General features: G+C 37.8%; 2 protein-coding genes across 5 annotated transcripts; both read right to left on the bottom strand.

Annotated features, from left to right (window-relative positions):
* Positions 1 to 273: 273 nt before the first annotated feature.
* Positions 274 to 2,034, bottom strand: LOC121978115 (cyclin-P4-1-like). Its single transcript, XM_042530497.1, has 2 exons — positions 1,341 to 2,034; positions 274 to 781 (listed from the first exon to the last, which is right to left on the bottom strand). Exons 1-2 carry the CDS (start codon positions 1,679 to 1,681, stop codon positions 508 to 510), a joined length of 615 nt encoding a protein of 204 aa, XP_042386431.1. The 5' UTR covers positions 1,682 to 2,034; the 3' UTR covers positions 274 to 507.
* A 413-nt stretch (positions 2,035 to 2,447) lies between these two features.
* LOC121978046 (zinc finger MYND domain-containing protein 15-like) lies at positions 2,448 to 12,036 on the bottom strand. 4 transcript variants are annotated; one of them, XM_042530439.1, is made up of 11 exons: positions 11,819 to 12,036; positions 10,873 to 10,984; positions 8,701 to 8,797; positions 8,425 to 8,471; positions 8,251 to 8,351; positions 6,728 to 6,815; positions 6,228 to 6,336; positions 5,400 to 5,571; positions 4,505 to 4,576; positions 2,955 to 3,068; positions 2,448 to 2,836 (listed from the first exon to the last, which is right to left on the bottom strand). In XM_042530439.1, the coding sequence occupies exons 1-11, from the start codon at positions 11,975 to 11,977 to the stop codon at positions 2,744 to 2,746; spliced, it is 1,164 nt and encodes a 387-aa protein (XP_042386373.1). In that variant the 5' UTR covers positions 11,978 to 12,036; the 3' UTR covers positions 2,448 to 2,743. The 4 variants fall into 4 exon arrangements, with proteins under 4 accessions (XP_042386373.1, XP_042386377.1, XP_042386381.1 ...); XM_042530443.1 differs by having other exon boundaries at positions 8,704 to 8,797; XM_042530447.1 differs by having other exon boundaries at positions 10,879 to 10,984.
* Between the last annotated feature and the right edge of the window lie 253 nt (positions 12,037 to 12,289).

Genomic DNA, 12,289 nt, shown 5'->3' with positions numbered 1-12,289 from the left:
CAAATTAAATGCCCCTTAACTTAACTACAAAAGGGCCACCTCATTCATGCCCCTACATAACAACCATATCACGTACCATTGTCTTCTCCAGGCTAGGCCAGGCCACCACCACTTTGGGGTATCCCCCTATAATATATATACACCTTGGCACATTCATTCCAGATCACACAACGCAACTACTTCCCTTCAGTAGTGGTTGCCACTACTCTGTTGATTCACAAGTCATGCCGATCGATCACAAACGCAACGAGAAAATTTTAATGAAAGCTTCAGAGGAGAATATGCACAAGGGAATCAAGTGCTGCACACACCATCACCAATTAACAGATCTACAGTAGCCCCAACAAAGCAAAAAAGAAATGGCAAGATAAGAAGAGTTGAGTCATGGTTCACATGCCAAAAGTAGTGAAAGAAAAGGAATAAACTAGTTATGATTAAAGAGAGTGGTATCAGTGTTCATATAGCCAGGATATGGCTGATCAAAAGGCTGGTCTATACAAACACCAATCAAACAGCAAGCTGCTTCTGCCGGCAGCTGCTGGGTTCTTCCTCAGTCAAGCAACAGAGCGACCTTGAGGCAGCAGCAGCAGCAGGAGGAGGAAGAGGAGGAGGAATTGATTCCGTGCACATTTCCTTCTGAAGAACAGAACAGTAGTAGCTGAAGGTGACAGGAGTAACATTCAACTCGAAGCCTATGCCAAACAAGAAATCTACTTCCAAGTAGTTCATCTCCATCAGACTGATCCCTCCAACTTTTGCATAGTATGCGTTGTTGTAGTATCTGCACACATAACGGATTAATTACTAAAGTTAAGAGTTCCAGACCTTTGATGAAATAACAAAACAAACAAAAAGACCATTAATTAAAAGGCTCAATATAGAAATTTTCTCATGTTCTCGACTAAATGTTGTAGGTTGATATCCAGTTCATACTGTTACAGTATTCTACTTGGTTCTTTGAAGATACAACCTGAAGAAAGCCACCAATTCCAACAAATTGCCAATTTTCAATGTATGAGAAGGACATTCTGCCGAATGGCTGCAAGTATGTCTCAAGTCTCATTCTGTCGACACACAATTTATTTTTTCAGATTGATTGATCATCATTTGGAAAAAAACATGTATCCACTGCATTGTTAGTTGGCAGGTGTAAAGAGAGGGGGAGAGAGAGAGAGAGAGTGTGCAATTAATGGGATAGCAAGTTGAAGCACAGTAAATCAGCAGATTGTAAACAAAGGAATTAGGAACCACTAAGCTTGGATCATAATTGAGCGATGCAATTGTTAATTCCAAGAGCTAATTGCTCTGTTTCTTGAGGAGAATGGCATTTAGATACATACATGTCGTCCATGAATTTGACGGCGGTGAGGACGCTGGTGATGAGGAGGCGGTGGACGTTGAAGGAGTCGAGGGCAACGGCTTGGCGGCTGCCGGCGAAGCGGTCGAGGTAGATGTACGCGACGACGTAGCAGGAGGGACTGCAGCAGGCGTAGCGGAAGATGCGCTCCAGGTAGCGGCGCACCGAGATGGACGGCTTCCGCACGCCCTGGAAGGCCGACGGAGCTCGTTGGCCGTCGGAGGCAGCGTCGTTGCGCTCCGCCTGCCGCTGGAGGACGGCTGAGAGGACGGAGACGACGGCCGGAACGGCGAGCGGTTCGTCGGCAACCGGTTGCTCTGCCATGGCAGGAGATCTCGCTCCCGCTAACTCTTTGCAGAGGTGGTGGCGGTGGTTGGACAGATTGGAGAAGTAGACATGTCCAAAAACATATTTATATAAAAACTTTCAAGATGGGACCAAGTTTATTTATACTTTTAGAGAGGTATGTGCTTTAACAGAATTTATCCAGAAGATTGTGAAAGATTGTGAAGAGTTCTGCAGGTTGAGCTCGAGTCCATGGGAAGGTATATGAAAGAATTTTGATGCATCATTTGGTCAGATTTCAGTTTATAGACTAGATTCATTTACCATGTAATTTGTAACCCATGGCTCGTATTAAAACCAAGTTAGATTATGATGATAAAACACCAACACAAAAGAGATAAATCATTAATGATTATTAATCTTTCAAACCAAGTCAGATCATGCATACCGTTGAGAAGGGACTCTTTATAATATCTCCCCCTAGAATTTACATTGTAGTTAATAGTTATGATTGGATATATTTTGACACTGTAATTTGGACATGTTTGATGTCAAAGTGCTATTTGTATAATTACTATTATTTGTAAAATTGTTCATTCAACGAATGCAATTTGCAAATATTCGAGGGTGCCTATTAGCACAATTAATAAAGGCATTAGAAAATGTCAAAATCTAAAGTTTGAAATTTACTTTCCTTCCTAAAATCAAAGTTCTTAAGCAAGTGCTCGAGAACTTTATAATTATCTTGTATAATAAAAAAAACGAAAGCAGGTGCTTGAGTTTACACGAGGAATGACCACAGGAGTTAAACGAGGATAGATCCAATATTGTTCTTTTTAACATTTATTTAACTTCATAATGAGACAGTGGAAGTCTGGAAGATTAGGTTGCACACGAGAGAAGTATGCAATACGTTAACTAACCAAAAGAAAGGTATCCTTAAAAGTTGGTTGAGGGCGTATTTTTCACGTTGATCCAAACTTATATGTCCATCCATATATTATTGTTCTTTTTCACCTTGAACTACCACATACTGTTGACCTCGCAGTCATTACTTTTGGGGAGATATAAAACGTCTTCAAGTATTTAAGCTTGAATGCGTCACATCCCAAAGAGGAAGCAGTTTGAGTAGCAAGGGAGATATAAAACACTATCTTCCACCACCATCGGTTGCCTAAACGGATTTATTTGGATCTGCAAAAAAAAACAATAAGAATAACAACAACAACTACTACTACAACAAAGTTATTGAAGCCTTGTCTAGGCTATAAACCATAAATTCCAGGGTGTAAGAAGGTGAACAACAATATACCGGCAATCTCAGTGGCTGGCCTGTGACAGAGCTAATGCAGTTAGCAGCTAGATTTGCAGCTTCCTCACAGAAGTCTGTAAATATTGCTGGAATGCCCATTCCCTTGATCAGTTCCTGAGACCATGAAGATCAGTCAATAGGCCACATGATTAAGCATTAACTCTGAAGCTGTTTCAAAGAAGAGAAAAATCAAAACATAGTTCAAAAGAACAGTGAGTTTTGATTTATGTTATACGGAAACTAATAGTTTCGACTTTTGTTATATGGAAACCAACAGTGTACAGGAAGACTGGAAAACTAGTATATATCATAATCGCAACACCAACCAAGACTCCCACCAAGTTCGAGAATTTGCCTGTAATTTCCTGATTGCGTTGGATTATTACATCAACAGCAAACAAAACAATATAGTCTTGCATGGTTCAGCTTTACTGCCTCATTTCGTCACTATGGGGGTTAAGCATCAAATTATTTATTGGAGAAAGCAGAAAATCAGAATCATAAGCATACACTTGTTCAGGATGATTTAATGTCTCTATCTCGACAAAAATAATACTGGTGTTATGATATTAGATGTGAAATAGGTTGTCCTCCGAGTATTTCAAAAATTGTACCAGTTGTAGGGATGAGAAACATCAGCCAAAGGAAGTTGGTACCAATACATGGTTTATCAATAAAACCATTTTCATGCTGATTTGAAATCATTTGTAGCCTAAATATCAAGAAATTATCAGACTTATAGTCAGGAAGAAAGGTACATGACCTGCTGCCAGATGTGAAGAAATGCATACGTACTGTTCATTCATTTGTAGACACTTAACTAAAACTTGCTGCATTTCAAAATGTACAAAATTGCATCAAATCACTACTCTGATTCCCGTATATCTAAATTCATCAGATTTCGAGCAATGACTCATCAACATATGCATCAATGCAACAAGCACAAGCTGGAGGGTTATCACCAATTAACTAAGACGATGACACATTGCATTTCAAACTTTTAATCAAGAAAGGAGTTTGAGAAGGTAAAATGCCAACGACTCCTACAAATATTTTGAATTTATTGGGGATTAATAAAAGTCAGGCATCCATGCCCTTGGATCGACCAGTGATCAAACAAAATGATGGTAGAACTATAGGGTAAAAAGACCACTATGAATATTTTTTACTTCTCGAGGATTCATGGTGGTCTCAATTTTCAAGTCCATAAGCAAGAAAATAATGATGAGGTTAGATTATAATAGAAGATTGAATCACATTAGCAACATTATATCTCTAACTCTCCTGGTAATTGTATTGGTATTATGGATCAACCCAGTCATCCAATATTCTCAGGCTGGTTACTTCTGTCCTGAGGTTACAAACTGTGGGAAGTTTGATTCCACAAGGTTCACTGAAGTTTCCAAGAATGGCCACCAGAGTGTTTCTAAGTTAACAACGGCATCTCTAATTACATGGAGCATGCATCATGTGCAAAAAATTCCACAGTCAAACAGTATTGCAGATGATCATAGCCAAAACGAAATAGTCCTAGGATAAAAATAACTTACAACAGTAGGCAACCAACTAGAATAAGCAGCAACACCGGCATTTGGAGCAATAATAAGGTGAGGATATGAGTCCTGTGAACCAATACCAAAATGAAGAAGTTGATAAATGTAAACATGACCTTAAGGTCTACTGCAATATCTGCTTAAAGAGAATGCAACAAAACCACGTATTCCTCCACAAGATGTGCCTGCGGCAGTGGGTGCCTAAACCTAAAATTCTTTAGTGAGAAGGAAAAACATTATTAATCTAAAGATGCTTGAATTTTATACTCAAATTATGATCAAATCATCTAAAAAAACTATTTTATATCTAAAATTATACCTAAAGTTTAAAAGGCATAAGCTATCACTTAAAACTATAACAAAATTTTTAACAACTCTTAGAAATTAAAACACACATAGAATTGTTAAACTTTTAAAAGTTAAAATAACATTTCTGAATTGATTCCTAAATTTCAGCAGCAGCATTTTGTTTTTTATATTGAAATGCTATCTACACCAATCACAAATCTCAATCACATTTCCTTCCTGGCTCAACAGTGTAAGCACACTCATGCTGTGCATATTTTCCCACGAGTAAACCATGGTTTTTCTCCTTTCATGATACAGACGAACTTCCTTTTTTTCCTTTTTTTTCCTTGACTTTCTTTCATTTGCTAACACTTATACTGCCAGTTCAGGGCATTAGTTTTCAGTGGAGCGAAAGAAGCAGTCGGTGAAATCAAACACCTCAAATTAAACATAATATTCTAGAAACGCCTGCACTGAATATACAATCAATTCAAAGAAATTGTTAAGAACAAACTTAGTCTGAATCCACATTATCCTGATTATTCAGCAGCATGCAATATCTACTAAAAAAACTTTAGAGTTCCAAGCCTCAATTAAAACTAACCTTTATTATGGTCCTATATCTGTCATGATAGAAACCTTTGTGAAGCCTTATTCTTACTGTAGCATTTCTGTGATTTGATCCCTCTGCCACAGAGTCTGGGTATAGTGATTTACAGATACAACTCTCTTCTGCACATGGAAGGTACTTGCAAAGGCTTACTGTCTCCCCATCCCTGTGATTTAATAATTGGATAAGACCATCAAAAAGGAAAACTATGAACACAAGTGTCCAATAGTCAATGTCTGGATCAATTTGACAACACAAAAAAAATACAGAGAATCTACACAATAAGATGGATGAGATATCAATAAAACATGGTAGCCTGTACAAGGGGAAGATGGAATGTCTGATTTACTATGGGAATGGTATAATAGAAAACCACAAGGTTCAACCTTCTATATGCTTCCTCGTTCTACTAAAATTGTTATTCAAGGAAAAGGAAACAAACTCAGATTTTTAGAAGCCCAACAAACTGAAATGGTACCATGCTCTACAAAAGACAGTTTGTATTGATTATATAACCATTTCAGCACAATGACCAAATAAAAAATAATTAATTGTTATATGGCAGTGGCAGGCAGAAAATTAAGCATGCTGCAAACATGATGACTGCAACATTCAAATCATAAAATAAAAGAAAATGAAACAAATAGCCCAACAAATTGAAATGGTATCATGCGCTCAAAAAGACAATTTGTATTTATTATATAAAGTGAATAAGTAAAAAATAGTAAATTGTTGCATGACAGACATAACATTAAAGCATGCTGCAAACATGATGATTGCTAAATTCTAATCACAAAATAAAGAATGTAGAAGAAAACCAACCTGAATTGTGGAACTGCCGGACCAACAAGATTCAGATATATTTGAACTCCAGGAAAAAGTGCCAACAGCTCTCTAAACACTCCGAGTTGCAAAAGTTCTTTTTCAGGTCCTTCATATAACAACTTAAAAGTGAATTCTATGTACTAGCACAGAGAAAACAAATATCATGTTTTACTCACCATGACCAAAGCAAATAGTATGATATAGATTAAAAATGAAACATGCAAATTAAAGGAGTGCAGAGCAACTTGAAGATCACTCTATATATAGTTTTGTACAATCTAATGCTGCTAATAATGCTTGTTAAATTAGTTGAGTTCATTGAATCTAGTTTACTTTAGTTTGTGAGGATAGTCTGCCAAAACCACCACAGTGTATATATATTTTAAGTGCAAGACTATGCATGATTGATATCAAATTTCCAGCTTGCGAAGGAGTTTAGAGTAGTTGATACAACGTAAGCACATAAATATCAACATGTAGAAAAAGAGATTCTTTACCTAAATAGTGTATGTTCAATTCAGCTTTAACTTTTGAAATTGAGCTATGGGCAGACAAGACTTGAAAGCAGTGGTACACAGTCAGCGGCTGCAGTGCAAAGTGAAATAAGTACAACTCCTTGCAAAAAACTGTGATTTTTCTCCAAAACCAAGACTATGCAAAAACAAGTAAAGCTATAGCATTCTAACAGTGATAACGGAAAGGATAACAACAGAAATAGAACAAGAATATTGCTTTGTGGAGACATTTTATTGACGGGTGATACATCAAAAATCACTTTTAAGAACTTCCACGTTTATTTGGTTTTGTCTACAAGTGGTTCCAAGATATAATAGTCTTTGAAATAAAGCTTCTATTGAAGTCACACTCACACTCACAATAAGGAGTACACAGTTCAGATTAACTACTAACAATCATGTGGTTAAATTTGGGGAAAAGAAAATATTGTATTACCTGATTAAAGATATTACATGGGCATATAGACTCATGATAAAATCCTAAACTAAACATAGAAGTACCAATATGGGACTCAATCCACTTCACCTAATAATCTTATTAACTCTAACACTATTACCACTCCTCCTTAAGTTGGAGCTTAGAAACTGTTTATGTCAGCCCCAATAGTGTAGCCGAGTTGGTACTCAGGTGGCAGAATTGTTTTGTTGGGCAAGGGTCGATTCCCGCAAGGTTCATTCATTCACCCGAGGATTAAATGCCCTTCCACCTAGGAGGCCGCTCGGTATGTGATTCGCTGTGGGACCGGCGATGAGGAGCGATGAGGATGAGCGAAATCACCATTTTTGCTTCATTAGATACTGTTTATGTCCACCTTGTTACATGATCATGATGAAGCAGAATCATAATATTAGAATCATAATATTAGCACGCAGGTAGCTGAAACAAAACTTAAGGTATTGACGGAGCATGAAATCGCTCATCGGTTAGACCTCAGACCAACACATAGTTAATAATGTCTTTTGACTGCAAATCAGCATATCAGCAACTAGAGAGGATAATGAAAAAGGGACAGAGTGAAATGAGAATGAAGAGAGATCCCAAGAACTAAACTCTCTCAAGTGGACTTCCATCTAAATAAGCACAGTGAACGAAGAGATCGTGAAAACTGACGCTCCTTTAGAGAATCAACAAGAAAAGAGACCACTCTCCTCTTCACATTCACTCTCATATTCGGAGACAAAGTAGGCACCAGGTAAACTAATGTCTGGAGCTTTCTAAGAATAGCTACTTCAATGTTTTATATTAGTTTGCTGGGTATTATTAACAAGAAAATGTAACCTATGCATTCTATGTGATGTGTTTACGAATCAAAAGAATCAAGTGCAAAATCTGCATAAAGGTGAGAACTTCAGATGTATGGGAGTAGTTGAGCTCACAGTAAGAGATTGGTGACATATGAAGTGTAGAAGGCATCAAAAAGAAACTAAGTTTTTCTAGATGCTCAAGTACACAAGACAAGGAGAATGGAAGTAACACAATTTTCAAAAATCAAATGTTTGAGTACCCAATGAAGCAATAATGCAACTGGTGAATGAAGTGGCAGATGTCTCCACTGGTAATAGTCATCCCAGCAGCTCAAGCAAGATGATAATTGACTTCTAGGCTCTGGCAGTAGTTATGTGAAATAGCTTATCAAAATATTCAAAGAAGTGTTATTGAAATATGGCATGATAGATACCATGACATGGGCATAGAGAACTTGGCAAAGCCCAGTCATCATATAACCTGCATCACAACAGATTCCATGACTAAGAAATAAATGAAGATACTTCAGGATATGCATATTAAAATTGCACAAACTATCGACCTAATGGCTGATAGATTAAAGGAGATGATCTTTCTCTAGTCAGAATGATATGTTTGTCAAATAACAGAACAAGTAGCAGCAAGAATATGATGGTCAAGGTACAGAGAAGGCATTATTCTTGAAGAAAAAAAAAAGTAAAAATGCCACAACTCATCCATTGGAATGGTAGACCCACAGCTGCATTCAGGTTTCCATAGCCCTATCTGGTGAAGGCCCTTTGAGCTCAGCATGGAGCATCTACTCTCTTGCTTTTACATACACCAAAAACAGATTTTCAATAATGAAACAGATAATAAGATGGATAAAATATTGTTGAATAAATTTCAGAAAAATCTATAACATTATACAACTGATGCCTTAATCTAAGTATCAATTAACCTGCTTAAAAAATATTAATATCTAGAAAAATTAAAACAAAATGATGCATAAAAGCCTTAAACCAAATGCACGACTACCACACTATACATTCTATTATATTAATAAATGTTCTTAAAGGTTTAAAGTTGAATATAATCTACATACAAACTTTCACATGAACTACATGAATCTTAGTATCCAATATGATCTAATGTCATTAAGGACTTGGTAAATGCACAATAACACATGAATGCCATTTTTTTCGAATATAATATAGCACCTTAATCATCTTCTCTCTCACCCTTGCTCTTTCTTATGATGAAACTCCCACTTGTTCCTACAATCAATTCCCTAAGCAAATAAGGTGACAGAAAGATTTCTCCAGTGGCGCTTTCCCTTTGTTTTTTTTGGCAAAAAAAAAAGGAAAGAAAAAGACTAGGAAAATTTTCATGTTTTCCTCTATATTATTTCCACCCAATATGGTTGGAAAAGTCACATTCACTTTCATGTATGATGGAGCTCAAATCAAACCATAAAAAAAAAAATCAAATTTTTTATTAATTTTTTTTTACATATTAAATTTTGAAATTTGATTTTCCCTCTCTCTTCCCTACATTTTTTTTAGTTTTCTTTCCTCCCCCCTTTTTTTACTTGCTATTTCTTTTCTTTGTAGGAAACATGGCCAAAAATATATACCTCCAACATTGGAGATAGTATAAACTTCAAGTTCTTTTCATTCCTTTATAAGTGCATCATCTACAAGGGTTTGACAAAGGAGGGGATATTGCAGGCAAGGTAGTGGTGACCTGGAAATCCTAACCTGATGTAATATAAACTTTTTCTTTTCCCATCTTGGAGTGAGTTTATTTGTTGTTGGGGTGTGTTGAGATTCAATTAAAGTCCCACATTGGAAAGATTTAGAAAAGATCATGAGTTTAAAAGGATGTAGGATATCTCCATTGGCAAAAGACCTTTTTGGGAGAGCCCAAGAGCAAAGCCATGAGAACCTAGGCCCAAAAGTGAATAAAATCATGTCATTGTGGAGATATGTGAATATCCTTTAGGCACAACGACTGGTATCAAAGTCATAGTCCAAATCGGATACCATGTGGGGTGGTCTTAAATGAAATTGAAAGTGGGTCTGGGGTAGGTCAAGTTGACTGTATGCTTGCAAGGAGGCCTGGAGCAAGTCAGGGTGACCGGATGCTCGCAGGGAGGCCCGAAGTAGGTCAAGGTGATCGGATACTCACGGGGAGGCCCGGAGTAGGTCAAGGTGACCGAATACTTACGGGAAGGTCCTGAGCAGGTCAGGATGACTGGATGCTTGCGAGGAGACCTGAAGCAGGTCAGGGTGACCGGATACTTGCGGGAAGACAAATAGGTCAGGTGACTGGATGCTCGCAGGGAGGCCCAAAGCAAGTCAAAGTGATCGAATGCACGCAGGGAGGCCTGGAGCAGGTCAAGATGACCGGATACGGATGCTTGCGAGGAAGCCCAAAGCAGGTCAGGATGACCAGATACTCGCGGGGAGGCCCGGACCATGAGAGTAATTGTGGTCCTTCGTTTGAGGGGAGGATTGTTGAGATTCAATCAAGGTCCCACATTAGAAAGCTTTGGGAAAGATCATGGGTTTAAAAGGATGTAGGATATCTCCATTGGCATGAGGCCTTTTAAGGAGAGCCCAAGAGCAAAGCCATGAGGGTCTAGGCCCAAAGTGGGCAATATCATGTTATTGTGGAAATATGTGAAGGCACAACAAGGTGAGCATGCGTGCAATGGGTTGGAGATTTTCGAAAATGGTGTATGCTTTCCGCTAGAAGTTTTGCAATTTGAAACTCAGAGAGAGAGAAATTTCTCAAAGAAAAACAAAGACCATTAATTTTCGTACTATTCGAACATAAATCCCATAGCTTACAACAAGATATTGGAATCAAAAAAGATAAGCATGAATAAGCTGATTACCATTACCATCTTGCATAAAGAATGTGAAGGGGAAATCACTCAGTACATCCATGCGCTTCATCTGCTCTTCAAGCCTTGCACATTCTTTTCTGTGCTCACTCCAATGTGAAATCTGAAAATGAATTGTGCAAGGATGACATGCATGCTAATATACCCAACTAGACTTAAGAAACTTAAAAGAAACGGTGGAAAATGAAGCATAAAGATATTCAACTTTGAAGCACAAATAGAACACAGGACAATGACAAGATGATTAAGATTTATAAATACATTTTTTCTGAAATGATTATACTGGTACTATAGGCATCACACACAACTTTCGAGAGGTGTCATTAACCAATCTCAATGGTGGTAACAATTTGCTAGGTTACAAATACTCAATCAAAGAAGAAATAAGTGACAAACACACAAATTGGCATACAGAGAATACAAGTAACAAACACGCAAATTGTAAAGTATAGAACTGAGAAGAAATAAGTGATGAAAGGCAATCTATCTGACTTTGCATGATAGAGCATTAATCTGCCACAATGAAGCCATTTCTGATGACCACATGTGTATTTCAGAAGTAGACTGGCATCTTCGAAGAATATCTTATATTTTTATTCACTCCCAATAGAATGGAGAAATCTTATTGCCAGGCTATTAATCATCTTCTGGTTCGTAAAGAGTTACTTAGAGGAGGTAGGTTGGCTAGTAAGAGGAGTATGGACACGGAAGTACGTAGACAGACAATAATTAGAAGGACAATAAGCTTAGATCTGGCAAAATCTTCAAAAGCAAAGATATTGGAGACGAAAGTACGTAGACAGAGAAGAATTAGAAAGAATGCCGACGAAGCTTATACACGGGAGCGAAGGGGGAAAACCTATCCGAGTAGGCCTGACAAACGAAGGGCCGTAATAATAACATGCGATACTAGGCAGAAGGGAGGGTTTTGACTGACTTGGTGGTTCGTGGAGCAGTATGCGACGGCGCCGCAGAGGCCACAGCGCCGGGTGGGCAGGCCTTGGGTGCAGGGCGTTTCACTTCCTCGCGCGGCGCACTCCGTCACCGTTGGCCAGCGCTGCCTACGTCCCTGCTCCGCTGGGGCATTGCTGGCCATGTCTCTTTGACCTCGACCCTTCTGTGCCGCTTCGAGGGAGATGGCTAAAGCGACTACGCGAGTCAGGTTATATATCTTCATATATTTTTACCTTTTATTTATCTAGGGTTGCTCATCCGATCCGAAAAAAAAAAAAAATTCTCATCGAGGAGAATAATCAAATCATAGTTTAGTTATCTGAAACCTGATTTAATAAAGTTCGTTTGAACTCGTTTAATAAGATTAAAATAAATAAATCAAATTTAAAATTCACAATACTAAGATTTGTTAATTTGTAAACATATTTGTTATTAAGTTCAGAAATTAATTTAT

This window comes from Zingiber officinale, chromosome 1B (genome assembly GCF_018446385.1).
Source record: "Zingiber officinale cultivar Zhangliang chromosome 1B, Zo_v1.1, whole genome shotgun sequence".
Lineage (NCBI taxonomy): Eukaryota > Viridiplantae > Streptophyta > Magnoliopsida > Zingiberales > Zingiberaceae > Zingiber > Zingiber officinale.
The sequence above is the reverse complement of the archived record's forward strand: the minus strand, read 5'-3'. Positions and strand labels throughout refer to the sequence as shown.